Source organism: Microtus oregoni, unplaced genomic scaffold (assembly GCF_018167655.1).
Source record: "Microtus oregoni isolate MIOR12 unplaced genomic scaffold, Mior012 000006F_ref0000085, whole genome shotgun sequence".
Lineage (NCBI taxonomy): Eukaryota > Metazoa > Chordata > Mammalia > Rodentia > Cricetidae > Microtus > Microtus oregoni.
The window spans coordinates 35,389,865-35,416,762 of NW_024543065.1; the positions used below are offsets into that span (position 1 = coordinate 35,389,865).

The window sequence follows — 26,898 nt, forward strand, 5'->3', positions numbered from 1 at the left end:
TTCTGTCTTTAGAGGATATCCTGCTAAGGTTTATTCATTTTTTCCCTTTTCTTAATGGCATTAATGACAACTTTTAACTCCCTGTTAACCTTTCAGTCAAATTCTTAAGTGAGTAAATACTAGAAGATTGTTAACTTTGATTGTAGTATTTATCATATAGTATATCTCTAGAACTAAGTCATCCAGCAAGAGGGTGTAGTTGTTAAGCAGAAACTATTGCTTTTCATTCTTCAAGTCTCTAGAAACGACCATTTTATTTTCTGCTCTATGAGTTGGACTCTTTTAGATTCCTTCTATAAATGGAATTATGCAGCATGTGTCCTGTGAGTTATCATAATTTCCTCGAGATCCATGCATGTCATCACATTTATTAGGAGTTTCCAACTTTTTTGAGATTAAACCTCCCTTTACTCTCTCCAAACACACTATATATGCCTCCCTACTCTTCTTCAACTTCATTGCCTCTTGTTTCATTAATTGTTTTTGCATACATACGTGTGTATACATATATATATATATATATATATATATATATATATTCCTAAATATAACCTGTTAAATCCATATAATGCTATTTGTATGTATGTTTACCAGGTTGACTGGCACTATGCAACCAATTTCTGTGCTCTTCCCTAAGGAAGCACACCTTTCCCAGCTTTTCTAGTTTCCTATCGTTCTTTATGTTGGGTTGAAGCCTTGTGGGCTTTCCTCTGTCCAGTTCAGAATGTTCATTGGTGTCATCCTTCTTAAGCTCAATTTTGGACAGAATGACATAATAACCCTAAGGGTACAGTAGTAGCACATATACTTTGGTGGCAACCGACAGCTAATTAGACTTAAGACCTGCTCAATAAGAGGGAGACCATGCCAGGCGGTGGTGGCGCACACCTTTAATCCCAGCACTCGGGAGGCAGAGGCAGGCGGATCTCTGTGAGTTTGAGGCCAGCCTGGTCCACAAGTGCTAGTTCCAGGACAGGCTCCAAAGCCACAGTGAAACCCTATCTAGAAAAACCAAAAAAGAAAAAGAAAAAAAGAGGGAGATTATGCTTGGTACTGGAAACAAATCAATCGGTGCTAGTATAGTTATTGTGACTAGAAGGAAATCTATAACCACTACATCATCATCCCTAATAATAATCTATAAAGATTTGACCTTATACCTACAGATAAGTGTAGTTTTAATCCCTCGTCAAGAAAACTTCTCTTTGCAACATACAGAGACTACTACAAAAATCCACAACCAATCAAAATGCAGAGTTGTGGAGCCCAGTTCCAATAGATATGTTTCTAAACACTCCTGTATCTAAAGTTCAGGTAACATTGTGGAAGAGGAGGCAGATCAGGGAGTTTGCTTTGAGATTGTATTTCCTAGTAATATCAGAAACTACTCATGTAAAGTCTGACCAACAGGAATTTCCAGTTTTTAAAACTGAATAATATTCTACTGTGTATATATAATATATTTTCTCTATCACTTATTTATATCTAAATTTTGACTATTTGAAATAATGCTGCAATAAACATGAGTGTACATATCCCATGAAATTCTGATTTTGATATTTTGAGTTAATTGTCAGGGACAAGATTGGTGATTAAAATAAGTTAAGATCCAACATATACAAGGAAGGTCTAAACACAACAGGAATAACAATAATTTTATTTTAACATTGTAATGTGGACAATGAACACAGTTCTCCAAAGAATACATACAAATGGCCAACAGACATATAAAAGATAATCAATGTTATCTATCAATAAGGAAATGCAAATTAAAACTAAAATAAGATGTTACTTCACACATGGCAGATTATTTTTAAATGTTTCTAAATCATAGTGAAGATAAGGAAAATTTGAAATGATTATATATTATTGCTGCCTTGTAAAGTGGCAAGGAAGCAAAATGGTATGGATAGCCCATCAAAATCTAAAACAAGTGCTATAAGAATACCGATATATCCATTTCACTCAACTGAGTATAAAGGGATTCTATTTGGGCATTCAAATACAAATGATTAAAACAATATATTCAGCTGTGTACTAGTCACTGAAATAACAGATGCCAAAACTAGGCATACATACATGCAAGAGTGAACAATTCATTGAATGGGTTGTTTTGATATATAATGAACTGACAAAGCAGGAATAATACTCAGACTGGGGTTCATTGGCGAAGATAGTGGAAGTCAGATCACCTTAAATTGTTCATGCATTAGCATGCTAGAGTGCACAGGTCCGTCCACTCTGCGGTAAGACTGACTTCACAAACTCACATAGCAATGAGCTGTAAATGTGAGAACACTGAGATATTATGGCAATGTGAATTCCTGCTAGAAATGTACAAGAAAATCTTACTAACAACATGCACAGAAAACCCATACAGAAAATCACACTAACAACATGCACAGAAAACGCATACAGAATTCTAAGTGAAATCTACACATATTTTCTCATAACTGCTATTCTTGGTTGAATATGACTTGAAATATTAAGTAATTTGAGAAAAGTATTTATATGGCATTAAAATCACACCATTTGACTTTAAAGATAAGAAAATATTAGTAAGGAGGGGATCCAATTTGTGTTTTAAAAATGACTTCTTTTACTCAAGAGTGGGAGTGGAGAAAACAGGAAAGCCTATAAGAGTTTCCATCCAAGAATATGCTCAGTGAAATTTTTAACTTGAAGTATTTCTATAAAAGGTCTGAACAAGAAGGGAGGACTTCATCAGGTGGGTCATAAAACTGCTCAACATTGTAGAATCACAGCTGTAATGATGCTCAAATTAGTTTCCCTAAGGAGGGGATTCTGGCCGCAGCCTTTGTTAAGTGCTGTAATGTGTATTGAGTAAAATGAATTATTCATGTAATACTTGAGCATACTCTGGGAATTTCTGAAGGACTCCAGGAGAAAAAAAAATATGATTTGTCTTTCAGGCGATGAGAAGAATCTGGATCCTGAATTCAAGTGAATAATACCATCCAAGGGCAGCCTGCATTGATTTCATAACCTTCAGAAACCCCCTCCACATTAAAGCAGGGAAAATCTAATCCAATCACTGGAATATGAGCCTGTGCTGATTATTTGAACACTCTACTGAATTCTCTGAAGTGGGGCATCCACTCCTAATCCCTGATATGCATTTGAGTTGCCTTTTACTAAGTATCCAAGTGTAGCTATTTGCATGAAAGTCATTTCTTCTGAAGCAAGGCCAGAATTACACTTGGGAATGTAATTCAAATTAATTGTTAATAATATGGGCAATCTTTTTAATGTCATAAAGAGTGTCAACTGTACTTAAAAGATAAATTGTTACAAAATACCCTTCCTCTTTCTGCATGTTCCAAGTCTAATGCTGCCATGAATATTCTCTCAGCTTCCTGACTTGTTACCAGTAGAAGTGAGGCTATCCAAACCAGATTCAATACTCACTTACCTGAATTTTTTTGTTTCTATTTTCAAGGGGATTCGACAGAAGATTTTTTTTTCCTTTTGGAGGCAGTGATTCAGTGATAATTTCAGAAAAGCTCGGCTTTCTTCAAGTTCCATGACTTGTGCTTAAATGTTGCTTTGAGAAAGATTGTCTAGAAAGAATTTAAAAATACAGCCCAGCAGTGCTGGCACACCTTTAATCCCAGAATTTCAAAGGGACAAGAGGTGGATCCCTGAGCTTGAGGCCAGTCTGATCTATAGAGCAAGATCAAGGACACTCAAGGCTACACTGAGGAACCTTGTCTTGGAAAACAAAAAAAGACAGAGAATTTAAAAATATGAACCCAAGATAATTATAACTTCAAAGAAATACTTAGAATTCTTTAAATCTTCAAGAATTGTATGCTTTGATGAGTGGAAGAGGAAGGGATGCTAGGAAGAGTTGCAGATAAGTCAGGTGCTTAACCTTGAGAAAAAAAGTAAAAAAACAAGACAACATCTGTCCACCAGAATGAATTGGAAAAGGGAAATTGAGGACAAACAGTGTAAAGTACACAATGATTTCATCTTTCTTGTTCTGGGTACAGCTAGTTGTTCCTAAACTCTAGAGAAGTCATGTGAGCTTGATAATGTTAAAAGCAAAAAACAAACAGCTTTCTTAATAAATTCTGGAAAGAATTTTAAGCCTCCTTAACACGTCATTTTGGGCATTATTACTGGGGTTCTCAACTAAAGCGGGGGAAATGGAAAGTGAGCTGAGAGGATCAGATTCTTTTTTTTTTCATAAATATCATTTTGCAGAGACTGCAAAGAAAAATGGTTTCCCACTCAATCGAGGTTGAACATAGACTTCTGTTATGGGACTTTAGAGAAGCAGGAACAAATAGATTAATTGATGAAAATGGATTCTCATTGGGAACAAACTGGTCCTCATACCTAGCTTCCTTTAACTGTACTATTATCAAACTCAAAGAAATTCCAACCATCCCCAAATAACCTTATGGGCAAACCAAGTGGGCAGATATCATGATCAATCCTGAAGACAGGAACTGAAGAAAGGAGACAACCTTTTGCAAAGCATAGAGTCTTGGGATTCTATACAGTAAAGTTTTTTAATCATGAAAACGTGAATCTAAAATTTTGCAAATGTCAGTGGAAAATGCAATCTTCACTCCACCCCTCCATGTACAATCTAGGAGCATCCATAAAAGGGCTATTATATTCTGCACATATCAGTTTGTATAAATGAATCATTATATCTATAAAAAAAGCACCCTTGCAAGTCTGTGGATATTCTGGGCTTATGTAAGGATGATAATAGAAAGACAAACACGTTGTAAAATATTGCCTTATTACTGCTGGAATCATTACAGCAAAACCCAAGTCAAGTAGCACAGAAAATTCCTCACACACTATGCAATTCCGCTGCAGCTCATCACTGCCACTATAATTACAGGTGCCTGCCTGCCTTCATCCTTTCAGATCTGTGAATAAAAGCCCAAGGCTGAATTTGTAATTCAGAGAAGCTGAAGCTAGTAGTCAATAAACACAGAGAAGAGAACCTGACAGGCAGGCTCTCGCAGAATACAGAGCTACGTACTGTTCAAAAGCTACTTCAACCCCAAATTTTCAAGAAGGCAAAAAGAGGGGAGGTGTAAATTTTTTTTCCAAAAAGCAGACTTTATTTCATATAACCCTAGAACAAACACACAAGCCAGAAATGATTAATCTTATTTCTCCAGAAAAAAAAAAAAAAACTGAAAGCTCAGTGTTTGAGTAACTTGTCTCAGAAGTGGTCCTGGAATCAAAGATTTTCTATCCACATTTTCTGTGGCTCCTCTAGGATAGTTCAATAACTTCTGACAAAAGTAGACTATTAGCAGTTATGGTTTCCATAATTTTAAAATGTGTCTCAACAGCTAATATATGGCAATAGTCTAAGGAGAATTTTGTAGTCCTATGGTTTAAAGAAAGATGCAGTTTTTAAATTGGTTTCACCTGTGTACAAGCAAATCAGTAACTACTACACTCGAGAAAAAAACTGAAGGAATTAAGAAGAATTCCTAATTTTAAAATGGAGTGACATTTAGAAGGACACCACAGTGTGCATGCAACATGCAAAATCTGTAGAACTCCTGGCTTGTTGAAATGGCAAGGGAAGCAATGTGTACTGAGGCTGATTCTACAGGAGCCACATGGAAACTCACCTTCCTACACATGAGCAGGTGGCCCTCAGGCACCCACTTCTCTGATTAAACAGAGAACTTAGTTACAGTGTGCGCCTAAACAGGGGACATGAGGCAATCAACTTCAACTTCCTACCCATAATGCACTGTACTGGTCTTTATCAAAAGTTGTAGTCATACATTTTATTGCATTTTTGTAGATACCTGTGAAACCTTAATATTCCCAACTTTTAAAAACATAATCTCAAGTTAATTGAACAAATAAACCCCTCACTATTTAAAAGAATTCCTAAAGGGGGAAGGAAAAAAAAAAGAACTGAGTAAACTCAGCTAGCAAGAAACCCCAAGGAATTACCTATTTCAAAATGTTAATTGTTATGTGGAGGTGGCTTTTGAAGTTCAATTTAATTTCCTGAAAGCCTCAAACAACTCTATTTCCCTACAGAAAATAATTAAGCATCAAGGATAATAGTGTGATTAGCGAGTGAGACGTGGAATTTGCTTAGCAAATCAGAAGGGGAAGAATCCTGTTCACAGCACTATACCACTCCTAGTCCCATTCTATAAGAGCCAACACTGAGCAAGCATGGACAAGGAGGCAACACTCCAAAGGGCCAGCTTAGTATACACTTAGTAATTACAGACACTGGCCTTTGTGTCTCAAAAATGATCCTATCTCTCCTCTCCTACAGTGGTGAAGAGTTTCAGATATCTATATGTCATTCTTTATGTCCTCACATAAATAAACCTTGTCTCTTGATAGCTAAGATGACCCCATGATTCATTAGTTTAGGGTTTGATTGCCATCACATGGGCTTTTGGAAAGTGGCTATAACGTAATGGCTCTGATATTACATAGAAGTTGTGAAGATAAGGAAGTGAGGTTTAGTTGAAAGATGTGGGTTTTTCTGATTCATTCTCCTTCTCGCTCTCTCTCTCTCTCTCTCTCTCTCTCTCTCTCTCTCTCTCCCCTCTCTCTCTCTTACTCTCCCGAAACTTTCTATGAAGCCATAAGGTGAACATTAGTCCTTCTATACCCAATTTGCCATATCCTTCCTCCGTACAAGCACAAAGAAATGGGACCAGGTGACCTTGGACTAAAACTTCTGCAACTGCAAGCCAAAATGACTTCTTAAGGATCTTTGAAATTGTTTCTCTCAGGCATTTCTCACAGCAATAAAGAAAAGACTAACACAGAAAAAGTATACCAGGAGTGTGGCCATGAAGCTACTATTCCTGTCAGTTTGATTATAAAGCATTGAGAAATGGTTTGTGGGATGGATTTGGGAAAGTTTGGAAAAGTGTTGAAGGAAACCCAGAATACTGATAAGAATATGCATCATTTATTAATTGTTTCTCTCAGTGTCTGTGCTGCTGCGGTTATATTTAGGACAAGAGAGACATACATAGATCTAATCTACATGGGAAGTAGAAAAAGACAAGATCTAATGAGTAAATTGGGAGCATAGGGAAGGGTGGGGGGAGAAGCAGGGAGGAGAGCAGAGAAAAATGTAGAGCTCAATAAAAATTAATAAAATAAAATAAATTATTTCTTTGTTTCTTTTCCTGTTGCTATGATAAAAATTACTTAAGGGAGCCAAAGTTTACTCTTGGCTCACAGTTCCTTGTTTTATTTCATCATAGTGGGGAACTCACAGCAACAGGAGCTTGAGTGGCGTAATAACATCAAATCCATAATGAGGAACAGAGAACACTGAAAATGTGAATGTGGTACAGTTCCTTCTCCACTTATATACACTGATGTCAGCTAGGGAATGGCGGGTCCTTCCACCTCAATTAATGCAATCATGACAACTCGCTAACATGCATGCTTACAGGCCCATCTCCCAAGTGATTTTATATCTTTACAGTTATGCTACCCATCACAGATGGTGAGCACTGTGTTCATAAAGCTGCAGAGAGGAATGAGGACAGTATAGGTCACTGTACTAGAAAATTAAGCTATCTGCATTTTGTTTATCTCCTAAGATGTAATGAGTGAATAAACTAGAAGGTAATGGATTAATTAATTTGGAAAGCAAAACTTCATCGAAGCCTATCATTCAGGTTGTTACATAGCTATTACAAACTGCTTTTATCCAACTAACAGTAAGGTTAGAGAGGCAAAAGCATATCAGAAAGGCAAAACCTTACAGTGTGATTAAATCAACAAGTATAAAGTTGTGACAAAGGGCAATACCATTGATTAAGAAGTACAACAATTGCAAAGAGCCAAGCACTGGAATATTTTTGCTGTGAGAAAACAGTAAAGATGTTCTGAGGACAAGCTAGGAATCCATGGTTAACCCATCACAATACCAAGAATGTAAAAATATAGGCACATTTGAAAAATTCTTAGAAGAGATTGTTGGAGTAACCTGCTCACAGAGGGCCTCCTGTGAGTTGCTCCAACAGGATTAATTCACCATTCTCAGCTGGCCAGAGGTTACTGTAGTCAGTTGTGCAAATGGGGGCAGTCATCCCATGAGCTAGCAGTGGATACCTTATCATGATTTATGTAATGTTGACTTTGGAAACATATAGAATGTAAGAGTTAAGAGATCATGAAAACTTTCATTCAGATAGCAAGAAAAGCCCTGTGGACCAGGAAGTATGGAAGAGGATCATTTTCCAAAATAGAATGAGAACATTTGATAGACCTATTGGAGTAAAGCTAAATACGCAATAGAAACACCTGGAAGTGAGAGCTGATAGAGACACCAAACTTCTGTCAATCAGAGGCCAAGGGGTGAGGGTTGGGGGAAATGTAAGGTCTAAGTATGGGGCTTCCCCAGTGTAGTGTCTGGCACTGTATAATTAGTTGAATGTTTTTAAATGAATAATTAAAAATTTGAAACAATTAAACTAAGATGGAATATTTACATCTTGAACAAACTCAGACATGAAATCCTAGATATATGTATCTAAAGGTATAATTTTCCAATATTAAAGAATGAACATCTCCAAATATAAATACGTAATGTTAAACTACACTAAAACAAAAGTAAGTTTTCTGAGGTAAAAGTTAGCAAGTAATTATTACAGGCTTCTTTAGTGGAAAATTGAAAAGAAAAAGGTCCCAGAATCATACATCATCTTAGACAATATTTATAAAACAACACCTGTTTTAGATCCCATTGGGCTATGGTGTTCACATGTAGAAATATTCAAAGAGCTCAAATATAAAGAATGAGTAATCCCTTCAGAGGCTTGCAGACAGCACAACACTGTCTTCTGTGAGTGATATAATATCCAATCCCCAGCCATTATCTACCAAGTTTATTCACTATTTTGCATAATTTAGACATAACTATCAACTGTCAATCCAAATCCTGTCCATTATAAGTACAGGAGAAGTAAGTTAAACATTATAATATCCAGGACAATCTAATTCAGAAAATTATTCTCAATCTACCTGGAGTAGATTGAGATACTCAAGGAGGAGCAAGGAAAGAAAAGAAGGAGGGGCCTATATCATAAAACTATAAAATTCTCATAAGATACTAAGAAATAAATTTAACCCAAAATGTGAAAAATATTAACACTGCCAACTATAAAATACTATGTAATATGTACTATTACATAAAGTACTATGTAATAAAAACCCAGAAACAGATATTGGGGTTCAACCTGAAAACCAGAAAAGGAAAGCAGCTAGCGACTGGCTCTTAGTCTCATTCTGGAGATTCCTGAAGGCAGGATCACCATTTTCGGACTGAGGTGAGATAAGAGCCACTGGCTGGCTGATTTTCTTTTCTGGTTTTCAGGTTAAATACCAATATCTGTCTCTGAGTTTTTATTAATTGTGCTACAACACTCAATGAAAGAAACAAAAGAAAAAAATAGAAAAATGTCTCAAGTCCATGAAAAAGTGAGTCATCTTCAACCACAGAATCTTCATCTTTAGTAATTGGGAATTTCAATTATTTAAAGTCTCTTCACTTCTAATGTGAAAAAAAAAAGTTTGAGAACCATTCAGCTAAAGAAATTGTCTAACCAACACTTGAGATTATATAGCAGAACACCTGCTTAAAATCTACCTTTTGAAGAAAATAAAATGTAGCTCAAATCTTAAGGCATAGTTGATATGTGGAATTAAAGGAAGACAAATAAATCTAGACTATCTAAAGATTAATGAAACAACTGAAAAAGAAATCCTAGACTTATACATAAAATTAAGTATGTTTTATGAAACTAAACTTTACTCTATTTCCATTTTAACTTTAAAAAAATCTCAAGACAGCCTCTGACATTTTTGCAAACTAATCATTTAAAATATCAATGTCTGATGTATTGTAGCGGCACATTCATTTAATCCATTTACTTGGGAGGCAGAGGTTGATTAATCTCCAGTAGTTAGAGGCTAGTCGGATCCAGGTAAGCCAGGGCTACTTAGTAAGACCATGTCTCAAAGAGAAAAATAAAAAGAGAAAGAGAGAGAGAGAGAGAGGCCGCAAACAAACATAAAACAAATAAATTAATAAATAAAATCTTAATATCCTCAAGACTCAGGAAATTTTTCTAATCAAAATCATGTTATAGATGTTTTAAATAAAAATAAAATTTTCTATATATAATGTAAATTGTTCATTTGATTTTCTAAATAGTTTAATGACTCTTGATGTGATAACATTTGTTGAGAGGATTCAAGTTGCTTATCACTCATTTTTCCTTACCATTTCTATGCTCATTCCTCAATTCTGGGTTAGATCTTTCATAGTACCTCAGAATAGTCCTAAAAAACAACAGTGAGGTAGGTTTTCAGGGTAACACCACAGTCAGTTCACATAAAAAGGGGAGTCCTGAAATATTGCCTGGGACAACTCCTTGTGGTAGCAGTCAGTGTCCAGAACAGGTCCTCTTGTTCATCTCAAACAACTGCAGCATATTGGGATGTTTGAAACTTTCCTGAAGCATCATAAATGGCCAAAATACAGTCGTGAGCACACTTCTTTTTACATTCCAAGGTGAAAAATGAATCATGCTTTAGAGGAAGCATGGCCTTTCTGAAATGGCTTGCGTGGGTATGTTCTTGAGCTCCCTGACTTAGCATAATCTCTTTGATTATTAGTTTGCTTTGCTTCCTACTTACTTCTGGATATTTGAGAAGAACAGTTAGAGTGCTGATACAGAAAAATGAAACAGAAGCTATGGACCTTCCTTTTCATGAAACAAATCTACCAGAAAGAAATCTGTTCTGTTACTCAAGAAAGTATTTTCTGCCCCCTCCCGCCTTTTTTTTACTAGATTCTGGTGCAGCCAAAGAAGGATTATTAAGATTAATTTAGAAAATTATATTACCTTAAAGGTTTAGTCACAGTCTTAAGAAACTGAGCAAGAAGCTCATGAGTAATAACAAACAGTTCTTTATTCCACATGTACATACTAAATCACCAATATAATTTCAATTAAAATAAAGCCTTTACAGACTAGAAATGTGAAGCTCTATGCATTCTCCTATTAATTCCTACACCCTTGAAGCTTAACAGATGGGAAGTAATAAGCATTCTCCAGAAAGGAGATTTAATTATCCTTCCTAATTTATGACTACCATAAGAACAGACTACTAAACTCATAGTCCAGGTTCTTGAGTTCATGTATACTTATAGTATATAAATAATCTATTTCACTGCAATATTGTAATTTTTATCTTAAATTTTCACCTAAAATATTTGTGAATTAGCACAACTTATGCACATAATGATGTATGTTATTTATTACATACACATACAAGTACTAGAAATGTCTTAGAACAAGGCATAGACTACTGAGATTTACTTCAAATAATGGATTATATCCTTCAAAGAAGCAAATCATACTTTTAAATTGTCCTCCAATGAACTTCCTTCAGATTAACTCACATACTTCCTGGCCACCTGCTAATGAAACTGCCTTTGCTTCCTTTCATGATGGGTTATTTTATATCCCAGTTTGACTAGATAACAGCTTACCAGGCATTTGGTCAAACATTCTTCGTGTGATTCTGAAGATGCCTCTTGATGAAGTTCACATTGGAAGAGCAGGGAAAGCAGCTCACCCTCCCTAAGTGGCTCTGCTTTATGTGGAGGTCGTGGCTAAAACCTTTTCCCACAGTATTAGAGTTTAATTCTAATATTGAATTGCATATTCTAGGTAAGCACTCTACCTTAACACATACCCCAATCACATAATTTCTTAAAGATTCCAGTGATAAAGGACAAAAGTTTATCTTTGAGTCCCTTTCAGGCACATAGTCAGTGGTGACCCACTAGTTCTTTATCTTGCTAGGAATAAGACAAAAGACAAAAGAAACCATTTGATGGCTTGTTGCCTCACTCCTACTGGCTTTCCAAGAGCTACACAGAGTTCAAGTCCTATAACCCAGAGACTAAAGTTCCACACAGCCCAGATCATATTTATGTCACCATAGAGCCTGTCCATTAACTCTCATAAAGTTTACCTTTTAATTCATCTTCAAATTCTTTGTCTCATAGGAATTCTTCCTCATTTTCCCATCCTATTCCCTATATATGTTTGTAAGGCCCCAACAAAAGTCTCAAATACTATAAAAATTCAAGTTTATCATAATTTCCTTTTGAGGAGATTCTAATATATTTATTTTGTTATTCGTGTATCGTGTGCATATACCTTTCCGCCTTAATTGTACAATAACAAATCCCTGAAGTCAGAACCTCAGTCTTCAAATGCTACACTGTTTGTCAAATAAATAAATGTGACAAACGATTTAATCACTGGGAAAAGGAAGACAAAAGCAGGTATGCAAAGAGCTATAAAAGATAACAACCTGTTGGAGTGTTCTGTGAAAGAAAGGTGGGCAACAAAGTACAGGGAGCTAATGCAATCCACCAATTTCCCTCAAAGTGTGTAAAACAGAGGGAGGCAGAAAGTACACTGAGAAAATGTCATAATTCAGTGAAAGCATCACTAGCCTGCTCAAAAGCCTGACACATCATGAGCAGGCTGCTTAACTGTCCCTGTTGATTCATCTCGAAACTTAGAACACTAAACTTGCTCTCTGCAGTCTGCTTGCTTCAGGTAATTTAGCATCCTATAGCTTCCATTTATCTTGAGAGTTCCCATTTCATTTCTCCATTCTAGGAAAGAACGGGTTTGAACTTACGAGGGGCTGCTGTACTGTTCATGCAAATGCTTTAGCAACTAAAAATAAAGATCAAGTCAATCCCAGAGGCCAAATATCTATGAATATGCTGGACTTCAAAAGTGGAAGTTTTCTTTAATATCTGCTTTGTTTATTTTATCATTTAAAATGAGCATTATCCCCAGAGCATAGAAGAAAGGTGAGCTAAGGTTAGAAAAGAAAGCTAGATGCAATACCTTCCAAATGCTAACTTAATTAATTCAATGATAGAAACTAAACTGGCTGATTTTTTTTAAAATTCAGAAAGCATTGAAGGTTTGTTAAATATGTCTATATAATATCATTGACATCTTATTTAAAATAATCACAAATGCTCAAAGATTTGGACTAAAAGTAATAAAGATAAATTTGCAAAACTCTGAGGTATGTGGTAATGAACCTAGAAATCATATCATTTAGTTGCTGTCTATCTCAGCCTCCAATTCCTATCAGTGCTAATCACTCCACACTCTCCTCTGCACCCAGGACCCTTTGTATCTGAGCATCTCTGTCATACATTGGATCAGTTGATCTAATAAATTCATCCTAACTGCACAGTCTTGGGACTACGTACCTTCTCTTCCTGAATATACTTCTGTTAAAACAAGACCAAGGGAAACAGGAAATACTTAGTCAAAAAGAGCTGCTGATCAAATTTCATACATCATGAGGGAAAATGTCTGAAAGAAAAAAACCTCAGACAATTTTTCAGATTTTCACACATGGCCTTGCTGGCTAAAGTAACCTGACTCTCTACAAAATATAGGAGGGACTTTTCAGTTTTTAATTGAAGAATAAATGTTTTAAATTGATCAATAGAAATACATCTAAGAACAAAATTAAATTTGAGCACCACCATCATTGAACAAAATCTTCAGTGCTCAAATTCAAAACTAAAACAAAATTTAAAAAGTAAAATCTCGAAGGAAGTCCTAATGGGTCTTCTCAAGCCACCTACTCACATTACTAAGATTGATTTTTTTTTTATCAGAGTAGCTAATTGTTTGGTGTTACAGATATGAGCCAAAAGGCAGATACATTTCTTTACTTATGTTGAAGAGAAGATCAGGTGAGGCTTAAAAAACCTGAATAATATTGGATAGGCTGGGAAATGAAAGCAAGTGACTGTAGGGAGCTAGCCTACCTGCTGCTACATGGTTTGAATTTGTCCAAATCAGATTTTTAAAACAATATCCAAAACTGTGTACAATTAAAATTTTTGGATCCTTACACATGGAATATTTTCTGGAAATATCAAAAGAATTGGTAACAAGTAGACCTTTTTAGGGTAACATGAATCAAAGGGAATGAATAAGCCCACAAGAGGCCAAATGACAGAATCTTGATTTTATCTTGGGACTGACCACCACACCTGAAATTTTCCAATGCAAATCAAGAAAGTATTCCTTTGGCAGAAGAATATGGAGGCACTAAACTTTAGCGATTGAAATGCTTCCTTAAGACAAAGGTCAGTATTTCAAAGACAAAACAAATGGGACCAATATCTGTTACTGTTACTGTCATGAAACCACAGAAGGCAAAGCTTCCTTTGCCATCTCTAGCTTCCCTATGACAAAGAAGCTTTGTTTCTAAGAAAAAAAAAATGATCACTTCGAAACTTGCAAAGAGAAATCAAGCTTGTTTGCTTGCTTTGTTTTGTTTTTTACTACAACAAATAAAAGATTCATCCTGAAAACTTACCCTTTACACGTTTTATATAATCAAAAAACCCAAAAATGTTCTTAGCTTTTAAGATGAGAGAGACCTGTAATTCCATTTATTAAGTCATCTTAAAAATATTTCTTTATTGAAACTCAGTCCTAAACCTAGGTTCACAGTACATGAAGAAGGTCTAAAGAAGACTTATTTAACCTACATTAAATCTTGATAATGCATTAATGAGTCTTTTAAAGGGATAATTTTAATTCCCCAATCTTCAACCATAAAGACTATATAGTGCTAATCTGCCTTGCCCTTTCAATTAAACTTGTTAAGGGCTTTCTATTTAGTCAGCACCCTGAATGGGCCATTAAAATTCTTGTTCGGTAAGAGTTGTGTTCAGTGCTCTGTTGTTTTAAATTCCATTAAATCCAAATGGTCTTTATCGCCCCATGACCACTGTGACTTCAATCAGCCAATTTAATTACCTTACACAATTGTCAGCAGAAGCAGCAAAGAAAAACAGGAAGCCATATGACGTTATCAGATAGAAGTCTACCTCTCCAGTGTTTAATCTAGACTCATCAAGAATGACGATGCTCACCTACTTCCTGCCTCTCTGGGGGTCTTTTGACCTTCTATTTCATGCCAAGACTTAGAATTTAAGATTCATTCAGAGCACTTTTAATACTTTAATAAGTGAACTACAAAAAAGATAAATCTTCATTACTCAAATAAATAAATAAATAAAAGTAATACCTGCATCCTAACACATGGCACCACCATAGTAAAAGGATCTATACACCTCAAGTACTATGCATGCAGCAGAAAGTAATTTAAGTCCACACATTTGAAAGGCATTAAACTATATTTGACACTATTTTAAAATGGGCATTAAAATTTTCAAGAAATATGTAGAGTTGAGGCTATAGTAGCAGAGTAAAATCCTAGACACATGAATTCATTCATCCAGGTAAATGTTAAATTTGTAGCATAAAAAAGAAATAATTTTTTTTATCAGAAATTATGATAACTAAACACCATAAGAGATTATGTTATCTTATTATAGATGACACTATAATCTGGGAACAAATTCAAAAATTTCTGATAATCAATACTGCTCCTTTAGCAAATCTTTATCTCCAAAAATATTACTTCATAATAGTCGCAAAATTATAGTTATGAAGTAGAAACAAAAATAATTTTATACTTGAGATCATCACAACACAAGGAACTGTACTAAAGGGTCAAAGCATTAGAAAAGTTGAGAAACCACTGACCTATAGTATTTTTTCCCTTCGTGTGAAAGCAGTTTAAATTAACTTCCCTTGCAGAATAAATGTTGAAACAGTGTCAGTATAGAATCTGAGAATAAACACGCTTTACTGATCACTTAAATTGAACCAAAAGCCAAACTTCTCTGAAAAAAAAAATCCATCGATATATAAACCCTTGTTCACTTCTGAAAGACAACGCTACAAAGCTAGAAAACACTGCTGAGTTCCATGTGACTGGGTGGAGAGTGGATTCTGGAAGACAGAAAGATCATTTCTCAGAGTCGTTTTCTGAAATGATTGTGCCTCCCTTGATGGATCACATCAAGTTATTCTTTGACGCTTTAAAACTAAGCTAGAAGTTTTCAGAAAAGGGGAATTTTTAGAAAAATGCACCCTCATTTGGTGATTTTAGCAGATTTTCCTCACCTGCCATCCAGAGCTCAGGTGACCGAGTGTTATCTTTTTCAGAGACACTGGCTGCTCTCACTCCCATCTCCTCTCTCAAGAGTCAGTTTTCAAACTCCTAGACATAAGGCCACTCCTCCTTCCCTCCCACTTTACCTCCCAAAGGAAGAAAAATCTCTTTCAAAGAACTTGTGGAGAGTGGCAGCTTCCCAGCTCTCAGTCAACTGCACTCAGTTCCTAGATGTTGAAGTATATCTGCCAGGAAGTCTTGTCTCTGGGAATACAGGAAAAATTCCACAAGAACTGGTTTCTTTCCTTCTGAAGTGTTTCTATGTTTTGTTTTTATTTTATTTTTTAAACTAGCAGACTGTTCCTGGCTGTGTCTTCACCTAGGGCTTATGCACCACGTATGCAAAACTGGGGCAGTGGCTAACAGCTGGCTGAAGTGTAGTGTCATAAAATAAATAAATAAAATAAAAATAAAAAAAAAATCACAGCAAATCTGGGAGGAAGACATAAACTCGGAAATTTTTTAACAAAAACAATCCACAGACTGGCTTTTAAAAAAAAAAAAAAAGCAGAAACATCACATAGTAAGGAGTGACAGACCATTTATTTGCTCACCTTATTGGAAAAGGCTATTTTGGAGAAACCTCTCAGTTTCAAGGTTTTGGTTAATGTCTGTGCTCCCAGCGTCCTAAGTAGCAATGAGGGTTAAGACTCTGAATAATCGAACCTCAAGTTCAGAGAGAGTAGCAGTTTGGGGTGTGGTGACACTAAAGAGGATGCACAAACAAGCCAAAATTCAAAGAGATTAACCAGGGCAGTAATGAAATCTGTTCGTAGCTGAATCTGGGAACAGAGCAGAAGAGAAGCAGCGGGAAGAGAAGAGCCCTCTTAAGTAATAGAAGAAACGTCTTAGGTAAAACTGTGGCTCCAGAAACTCACTCAGAGGAACACACCCACTTGGGCATCCTGTTGGTCAGCTCTTAGAAACAGCCACATAAGAACAAAGGTATCTCATTTCCATGTGGCTGGCCAGTGGAGTGTGGCTGCTGGTGCAAGGTCTCCTGAAAAGCCTGGGGGCAGTGGTGGGCTTTGTGCCCAATCCAGCAGGCTGCAGATATCCGACCTGACCTGGACTGAGGGGCCTGACTTTCAGCAGTACAACCTCTCCCCTGGAAAACACGCCCTCCCCCCACACCCGGGTGGTGGGGGGCACCTTCTGAAGAAGCCAAGTTATGTCTGAGGTCCCAAGGTAATGAAACCCAGGACCCAAGATAAGAGACCCCCTATGTCCAGGCCTCTCAGCCCCCATTGGCCATTGGGTAACACCTAAGCAACATTTGGGTGCTCTCCCTCACTACCTAATATGCCTTACAGCTTTGGGAAAGTACCCAGGGGTCAGCACTGCAGAGTAATTTACCTAGCAGCTACTAACACAGTACACAGTGCCCAAAGTCTGGCCTTGCGGAAGGAAAGGGTTGCTCCTGGGTGCATCTGCAAAGTTTTCTTTGGTCCTAGAAAGTCGCTATGAACAAATCAAAGATAACAATAGCGCAATCCCACCCCGAACCCCTCCCACGTCATTGCAGCTCCAAGGTTTGTGGGCGGGGAGAGAAAAGACTGAGGGAGAGGTTGGCTTAGAGAAGGCAGAGAAAAGAAGGTACTCCAGGGTCAAGACACCCTGAACTGTGTGGAAGTCTGCCTTTCCTGGGGGTGATAGGAAGAGGAAGGGGGCAAGTCTTTTGGGAGCAGGGAGAAGAAGGGCAGAGAGATTAATGAAGGTGAATTTTCATCATCAGTTGGGGAAAAGAGAAGCTAGGGTGGCCTCAAGTCAGCTTCCCGGTTGCCATAGTGCCAAGCAGAAGCGCCAGAAGGCGGCAGCCCCAAGCCTTTCTCCCGGACAGACTAGCGTCACTCTAAGCAAGCAGCCTCCGGGAGAGGTCTGAGGCAAGGCTGTGGCTTTCACCCATACCTAGCTCTCTGCCACTGCTCAAGCGCAGCTGCCCAATAACAATCCCAGCCCTTTCCTCCTAGGGCAGGAGGCCAGCGATGGTTGAACTTCAGAGTCAAAGTTTAAAATAAACATTTTCAACAGGCACGCATTAGAGCTTAACTAAACATCCAATCCACTCAGTACTTTTTTACACGGGAAGAAAATAAAACTCCCACCTCTGCATCAAAATAGTCTCAACAGGGAAATGTTCCGAGGATTACAACTGTACGCAATCCTTCCTGGTGAATCACGTCAGATTTAGAGAACATGGATGATAATGTAGAAACAGAAACCATCTAGAAAGTAGAACGTTGGTCTCAGGTGTGAAGGGGCTGATCTGGAGGTCTTCACCTAATGCCCTGTTTCTTAAGGACATTTTTAGAGTTTGTCTAGGAAAACCGTGTGCGTGTGTGTGTGTGTGTGTGTGTGTGTGTGTGTTTCATTTTAGAAAGATTTATAGTTTTCCCAAGAATCTAGGCTCCTGTGTGTGTGCTCTTTTAGAAAGCTGTTACACCAAGATTTTTAATATGAAGATATGAAATGATCAGCAAATGTAACAATCTAACGATTCAGCAAATATTGTGCTACAGGACTAGAACAGCAATGATTAAATCTTCATGAGTACTAGTAGCAGTTTTCAGGCCCCCAGTTCATCCTTCCCCCAATCATGTACATTCTTACCAATGCATACTCATTCATGAACACACACAAGACGACACACACAATTGTTTAAGTACTTTGGATTAAAAATTATTTGGGGGTGGGGATTCCATGTTTAGCATGTCCCGTGCTAATGGCCAAATTGCTGTGGCACACATACCATACATATCTTCACACACAGTTCCCAGGAATATAGGGACTTCTTTAATCCTGTTTAAAGAAGCAAGCATTTCTGTGGATGCTTGTTGCTATGAGCAACATGCTTAAGTACCATCTAAAGACTGAAGAAAGCAGGAAAATACTCAAGCCAGCATCTAGATATACTCTATTGTCTCATGTTATTACTAGCCTTTTTGACTCTAGATGACATATGGGGAGGGGGCTACATTTTCAAATATATGTAAAAGTATTTCTACTTTATTTCCACTTGGGGAAGACAGTGAATTTTAGCATGAGAAAAAGATCACTTTGGAAAAATAGATGATACTAGTGTTACAGAAGGTACAGGGAACCTCTGCTATATATCAGACAGAAAACTTACAGAAGGTACAGGGAACCTCTGCTATATATCAGACAGAAAACTTAAAGTGTCTACTTTAATTTCAAAGATGCATACTCTGAATGTATGCCCTACCCTCTCTGGCTTAGATCCCCTTAGAGCTGACAGAGAAGGCATCTAGAGTGGGGCGCTCAAGCCCTGTTGGCTTTCTCCTCTTTTGCAATGCCCTTTTTTAGGGAACTTTCCTTGATGAGTTCCCAGCTCACTGAAAATATCCCACTTGTCATCCAGAGCAGCTGAGCATTTCCTACATTTGATTTCCTTCAAGCAGACCTCCTGACTAGTGACTGTACTGGAAGCTCACTTTTTGATTTTCTTTCAAGAGAGAAAGAAGCCTAGGTTTTTGGAAAAACTATAAACCCTCAAATGTAACTATATAGGATTTTTATACATGTCAGAGTGAAATAAAGATGCACTTAGAACCCCACGCTCATCTCCCCTCCTCCCTGGCACCCTTGCCTCCAGTTACTACTATTCCTTATTTATTAGGTTGGAATTCTGTATGAGGCGAGAACAGGGAGGGAGATCTGTGAAAGAGCTCAGCAAGTTAAAAAACAAAACAAACAAGAAGCTTGCCATGAGTCGCTATTTCGCTGCACTGAGTGCATCTTCCCACTATGAAATAAAGCCTTAAATTATATAGCACTATTTCTTAAAGCTCTGCATATGAAAACGACCACCAACAAAAGAAAAAGATTAAATTGACCAATAATAAGCTTTGCACACAGAAGAAATCAGAAGGACGGTGCCCTGGGTTTGCAAGTGAGAACCTAGGCAGGTCTGGGCAGAAGCGGACAGATGCAACTCATGAAAGAGTTACCAGACATTAACTCATCAGTAGCACATGCTGCTGGATTGCCAGCCCTAGCGCTCACTTTGGTTCAGACCATGATACCCAGACAGCTGGAGGGTTCCCAGGGAAACCAAAGCATCCCAGGCTGGCCATGCCCCATCACCGCTGTCCCTATGGTAGGCTATGGCGAAGCGATCTGTCGGCCAATAAATAGTACCACGAACTAGCACCTCCTTCACCCTCTCGGGGCCCAAAATAAAATGAAGATAAAAAGAGAGGATAAATGAAAGCAGGGGGCGGTCTCTAAAACCAGGGAGGGAGCAGGTCTGAGAGCAAGCCCACGCCAAGCAAGCGGAGCGACTGCCTGTTTACATCCGGCGCCTCGGAGCCCACACAGGCAGTGGTGAGATACCGGGAATCTTACCGAATCTTAACACATGTGTAGTTCCTTGCGAATATCCGATCCACAGTAAGCAGAGCAGGACTTTAATGGAGCGACTGAAGACTAGATTACTTAGAAACGGGGAAATAATCTTCATGATGTTTCCGTGCCTGCGCGCGCGGCACCCACTTCCCCGATCTAGCGTTAGGCTCCGGGCTTGGACAAGAAGAAGGATTCGTGGAGTAGTGACCGCAGACACAATCACGGCATGGTCACAGAAAGAGGAAGGAGTCTCCGCTTCCCGAACCCATTAGCAGTCGCTGCATGTTCTTCACTCACTGCACCAAGAAGCAAGCTTCCACTGCAAGGGATGGTGGGACATCCATGTTAGTCGGGGAGCATCCGGAAGAAATCCAGTAAGCACAATGTCCAGCCACGCGAGCCTGGGAGAGCACAAGAAAAGGAAAATCAATAGGAAGTCCAGCTTTGCAACGACTAGGTGTCGAAAGCCAGCCACAGTCCCAACACAAAGGGCGCTTTGCTGGCAAGGGTTTCGCCAGGCCCTTATTCCACTGCACTGCTGCACAGCTTCTGACGTTAAGCCAAGATAAAGTGAGAAAAATTGAGATAGCTGCTTCCTGCCAGTGAGCTTCTCAATATATATTATGCAACCGTTCTGATAGCTCGCCTTGAGTAGCCAAAAAGGGAGATTTATTTACGTGATGCGAGGAAAATTGCTTTGATTTTCAGTAAGACCCTGCAGAAAGTGCCTGGCGTATGCAAACACACTTCTTACAATCAGCTGATGAATCTTAATAATTGACTCTCTAAGTCAAAGTCACTTTGTCTAGGAGTTGTATTTTTAAAAAGGATGTGCTCTGAAACAGAGAACTGTGCTGTCAATCCAGCTTGCTATTAAGCTGAAGGAGTCTTATATTTTTAAATCTGAGGAGAAAAGATTAAATGGGATAATAAGTGGGATGCAATTGGAGAGTTGAATCTGTTTTTTAAAAACTTGACTGACATATTCCTTGATTAGTAAAGAGATATTTCCTCAGGTGGACTTTCGGGAGGAAATGGGGGAATCATTTTTCCAACTCATTTATCATACCTGAAATAATCTTATGCACAGATAATGGGCTTTGAGCTGCAGCAGCAGATTCCAGAGGTTTTGTACCCACATTTTATCTTTTTTAAAATTATTTTCCTTTTAAAACTGGAATATAGAATCAAAGTTTTGTCTAAAAATAAGTCTTGCCATCGACTATTTTTCCGATGAAAATATTTAAAGTCATTTCACCACCACCACCCCCCTCGCCGGACTGTCACAGGTAGAAATTTATTCAAGGTAAAAGTATAGAAATGTACAGTTCTTTTAATATGAAAATTTTGCAGAAATAGGCAATATACTTCACAAGTAGTACAGTTAGCTCCAAATCCACTACTACCATTTAAATTAGTAGGAAGAGCTAATGAGGAAAGCAATAACAACGCCATCTATGAAACTTTAACCTTATTAAGAAGTGCAAAGGGCAAATTATTGAACTTGTGCTTTACTATTAATCTCTGTTCATTATAACAAATAGGGCATAAGTTCGACCTTATAAAAGTTATAAGATTGCATCATACTGAAGAATACCTAATTTTAAAGGAGTGGTTTGAGTGTTAATTAAGTTCTTATTAATTACTTATGGTTATGTTGTTTCTTCATTGTAAGAAGATATCACAATATATTCATCATACTGACTTTTACTATCTATATTTTCTTAAGATACTATTATTAAATGCTGATTGAAAAAATCTACATTTTCAGATGCACTAAGAAACATTGATTTTTTAAAAGATGGAGGCATAACTGCAGTGTCAAAAATAAGTATCATGAATAGCTAGTTCGGCAATCTAGCAGGCAATCCCGTCAAACAATTCCACTATTTGAGCACTTTAAAAGGAACGCCTAGTGCTGAAACCAAAGGTATCTAGCGACTCCTTCAGTCCATGTTTGAAACATCACTTATAAAATACGTTAAAGACCAACATGTCCTGTCTTGTATTTGCTGTTTCATTTATTCCATTCTATTAGTTCATTTTTAGTCTTCACCCTAGTAGAAATAATAACAGCCAGGGAAAATACATATTCTTGGTTGTTTTCATTTCCCAATATAATTGATATCAGCTACCTGAAAATAGCATGTTCAGTTGTGACTAATCAAATTTCTGCAATTTTTGCAATGTAGCTGGCGTTTCGTGGAACCAGAGTAAACACGCTTTACCACAATTTTTGTTCATAAATTCTTTTACCATAACAGTATTTGTCATAGGCTTTGTCATCATTCTACTTACACCTAGCATTCTCAGCTGCTCATATGCCATCATCGTTGGATGTTTAGTGGGAAAGTGAAAAAGAAAAGCTTTGGGTTTATGAAACTCACACAAAATAAACTGCTAAAAAAAAGTCTAATGAAAAATTTCTTTACTAATAAGTGGTCTCCAAAGATCCAATTTATACATATTGTCAATTGATTTCATTTGCATCCAGCAATTAAGTTGAAAGCTTTAGTATAATGGCAATTCCACCTGTTCAGCTGGACTTTTTCAATACCAGGGACAAACCTTTATTCAGAACCTCGGACAGCACTTCGGGCATGGATTTCCTCTGATATTCAAAATGGTAAAATAAATGAATATTGTGCCATTTGAAGTGACAGTATTCATATTTCTATTACAGAGTCAAGTAGTTTGACTCGTTGAAGAATATAATGTCAAGAAATCAATTTTGTGAACTGTGTTAAGTGTATTTTTTTTTAATGTGAGTAATGGATTGTTTAACATGCCTGAGATACCCAGTGATTGCTTTCCAGGGCATACTACTACAAAAATCCACTAACATTCACTGTGAAGTCCCTCATGAAGACTAAAACACTTGTTTCCTCTACCAAAAAAAAGTAGCATGGTGAATTTTGGATTCTGAAACATGCTGTCAATATTCAGTGGCTTAAGACATTTCTGAAATGTACAATTAGTTATCACGTTTAATTGCCCACCTCCAGATTTCCATCTGTTAGAGGGTGAAATGGATTAATTCCATCCTTTCTTCCTAAGCTTCACTCTTCAGACCAACAGCAACAATTCAACAATTTACCTTTCAAAGACAACAAAATGATATGATGGTGTAGGAGATGCCTTGGTTGTTATATGGATATTTTGAAGTTATTGCAAGAATCTCCTCAATACTGAACTATAATTACAGTTCTTAGTGTTAATGGCGATTAAGTATTTTGTTGATCACATTAAATTACCTTATAATTGTGCCAGTTCTGTATTTGCTTATTTCTTAATAGAAAATGAAAAATACTTTATTTAGACTTTCAGTGATCATTTATATCTAAAAGTAGTGAAAATTGTGTGCTTTATCCTATAGATCCGTTTGCTGTGCAGCTATTTCAATCACATGGCGATCTTTATTGCTAGGAGCTAAAGCTGTGAGGGTTCCAAGGTCAAAGCAGAAATGAAAAATTGTAAGCACACACATATACACTCACACAGAGAGAAGCTACGTCAAGAAGAAAGCCTTAAAATATCAAAGAAGGCTGTTATGGAAAAACTACCAAGCCTATGGTGAATAATAAAGGAAGAAAATTTATATCACATTCGTGCAAACCTTGCTCCTACAGCAACACAACAACAATGAGAGTGACAGAAGGCGTTAGCTTCATCTTTCACTGCATTTTGTATTACCTGACACTAATGACCTCTTATTCTTGGGCACTATTACTTGAGAAGCAATTTTAGTTTCTTAGTCTCCTGGTGAAAATGAATCATATTCTAGTTAGCTGCCACCTGCTGGGGCATGAGCAAATGTGTAATAATCCTTATAGCAGAACCTTTAAAAGACAATTCCTATACCTTTGGCTACAAAGAGCAAATGTTTATTCTAGCACAATCTGAATTTCAAAGCTGTCTCTAAGGTTCTTCCATGTCATATGTGTAGTGTTTTTAATTTTCTCACACAAGTGAGAGACTTCCACTTGACTTCACATTACTGTCCTGTTGTTATGGGACATTTGAGAAACCTCATCTTATAGTAACACCTAAGGCATTATTCCATGCAAGTGGCCTATTGTGTTGAGGTTTAGCTAAAATAAACAGCTTGCTCAACCATAACATTAAAGGGGCTACAGAAAAAGTCTGAGGCAGGGATCTATTGGAACCACACTGTTGGATAAGATGCGATCCACCCTAACTATGATTACTATGCCATTCTTTAGGATTCTAAACATATTATCACTTTCTCTACTAACATTCTGCTATGTTGGTGGCTAATAATATTTACACTTTAATTACTGTTTAGATGCTGAAAATGTATCTTAATTAAGAGAATGAATCAAATTAATTTATGTCTGTAGAGATCTTTTCTTTGAAATTCAGCATGCACAATCTTCAGTAGATTTAAATTTAAAAGAAAAGACAGGTGTTTTAGCCTTTAGTCATTTCTGTATTACCTTCCTCTACATATTTCAATTTCTTTAACATGTAAGTTTCTAAGGTCACTGGGATTTGATTAGCTTACTTGATTGCTGCACGAATGTGTTCTACAAAGTTATAAAGTAAGGAACTAAAACAACTAAAAATTGGAATATAATTGCACATCTTCTAGCAGCTAAACTGCAGACTTATTCACGTGAATTATTCCTATCTCACAAGATGGAAAGAATCAATCCATAGATAATTTTGATGAGAGAATACTTACAGTATGAAGATGAAGAAATGATAAAAAGGTAATCTGTTCCTTTCCTTACCAGAAGGTAGTTCCTAACATTCTGCAACCTCTCAGTCCAACCTCTAAATCCAAATCATTATCTTAGTAGCTCCAGTCTTATTTGATATTCTCTCTCTCTCTCTCTCTCTCTCTCTCTCTCTCTCTCCCACACGTGTGCGTGCGCGAGCGCGCGCGCGCGCACACACACACACACACATACACACACACACACACACACACACACACTCCTTCCTATCCACCTGAAGATAAAAATACGGGGGAATGTGGTTGGTTAAAAGTTCTGAACATTTATGATCCGCCTTGGTGATGCAGCCAGTCCTAACCCCTATGGGATGCCCTGAGAGGTTCTCTCTCTCTCTCTCTCTCTCTCTCTCTCTCTCTCTCTCTCTCTTCTTTCTCTTCTCTCTCTTCCTCCCTCCTTCCTTCCTTTCTTCCTTCCTTCTATTTTTTCTGAAGCTTTTAATACTGTCCTCAGTTAAAATCTCTACTTTCTCAGTCCAGAGCTATGGATCAGGGCAATCCAAGGATTGGTGGACGAAAGAGGGATGAGGAGTTGCTATGACACAGACACACAGCTCCTTGCTTGTTCTTCTCTTCGCCTTGAGCATGAGTCCCAGAAGTTGAGGCCACTTCCTGGCTTAGACACTTATTAAAATATTTTATGTAGAAAATACAAGCACGCCTGCAGTCAAATGAGCCACTTGCATCCTACCGGGGACAGGCTGCAGCGAGTGGGACAAAGCCCTCCAAGAGACCTGCATCCAGCAGGTGCCTGGAGCGCACAGACTCAGCCATGCCGCGCCGCTGCGCTTCTTCCTTTTCTCCTGGTTGTCAGCGATCCTCCGCGGTCCCGGCTCCTCCGTACCAAGAGCGAACACTTTGGGATTGAGCTCCAGGGAGGGTCCACGACCAAAGATTTCTTACCTGGAGATGGGTGAAGAGGGCGGGGAGGGACTGGGGTGGTCCCCTCGGAGCCACGGCGGGAGGAGATCCGGCGGGAAGTCCTGGGCTCCGAGCCTTAGCCACGCAGCCGCCAGCGCGAGTGACGGCGGCGGAGGAGACCGCGACCGCGGAGCCGCAGCAGTGGCGCTGGAGACAGACACGCCTCCTGGCGGGGGTTCCTCGCCTCCTGCTTTAAAGGAGCCGCGTTTCTTTCCCGCAACTGATACTAGCTCCAGGACTCCCAGGTCCACCTGGGAGCAGCGCCATACACTCCTTATTTCAAGACCTCTTGTGGAAGAATTCTGGGAGTTGACCTTCTAGTGCTTCCAGAGCACTCGGCACTGATTTCGTCCCCTACCAGCACATCCACATCCAAGGATAGGGGAACTGGGACCGAGAAGTTCAGAATGATAGTGGGTAAGGTAAAAAGGGCCAAGGAAATTGCTTGCATCTAAAAAGCTACATCGGGTATAAGAAATTTTAACCTGTCTCCTTCTAGGTGGCCTCTTTTATGCTGCCCCGAAACCATGGCAACAAGACTTCTCTGTTGCCAACATCTGGAGAGCAGCTGATTGTCTCCAAAGTGACCCTTTTGGTTCAACTACTGCATTTCCCTTTGAGATTTGTGGGGATCATCTTGATCTATGCTCCTACTTCTATCCCATCTCAGGGCAAATGAGTTTCTGTGACTC

The 26,898-nt window shown here is 38.1% G+C and overlaps 1 protein-coding gene across 6 annotated transcripts in view; it reads right to left on the reverse strand.

The window, feature by feature from the left end:
- Positions 1 to 26,312, reverse strand: part of Grik2 (glutamate ionotropic receptor kainate type subunit 2) — a 604,302-nt gene extending 577,990 nt beyond the window's left edge. For 4 of the 6 annotated variants that reach the window (XM_041653577.1, XM_041653583.1, XM_041653582.1 and 1 more), the window contains exons 1-2: positions 26,189 to 26,312; positions 20,530 to 20,930 (exon numbers count right to left, since the gene is read on the reverse strand). In XM_041653577.1, the coding sequence (XP_041509511.1) occupies positions 20,530 to 20,644 (115 nt within the window). In that variant the 5' untranslated portion in view covers positions 20,645 to 20,930; positions 26,189 to 26,312. Of the gene's footprint in view, positions 1 to 20,529; positions 21,039 to 25,234; positions 25,301 to 26,188 lie in introns of those variants that run through there. The other 2 variants (XM_041653579.1, XM_041653578.1) reach the window with 2 other exon arrangements.
- Between the last annotated feature and the right edge of the window lie 586 nt (positions 26,313 to 26,898).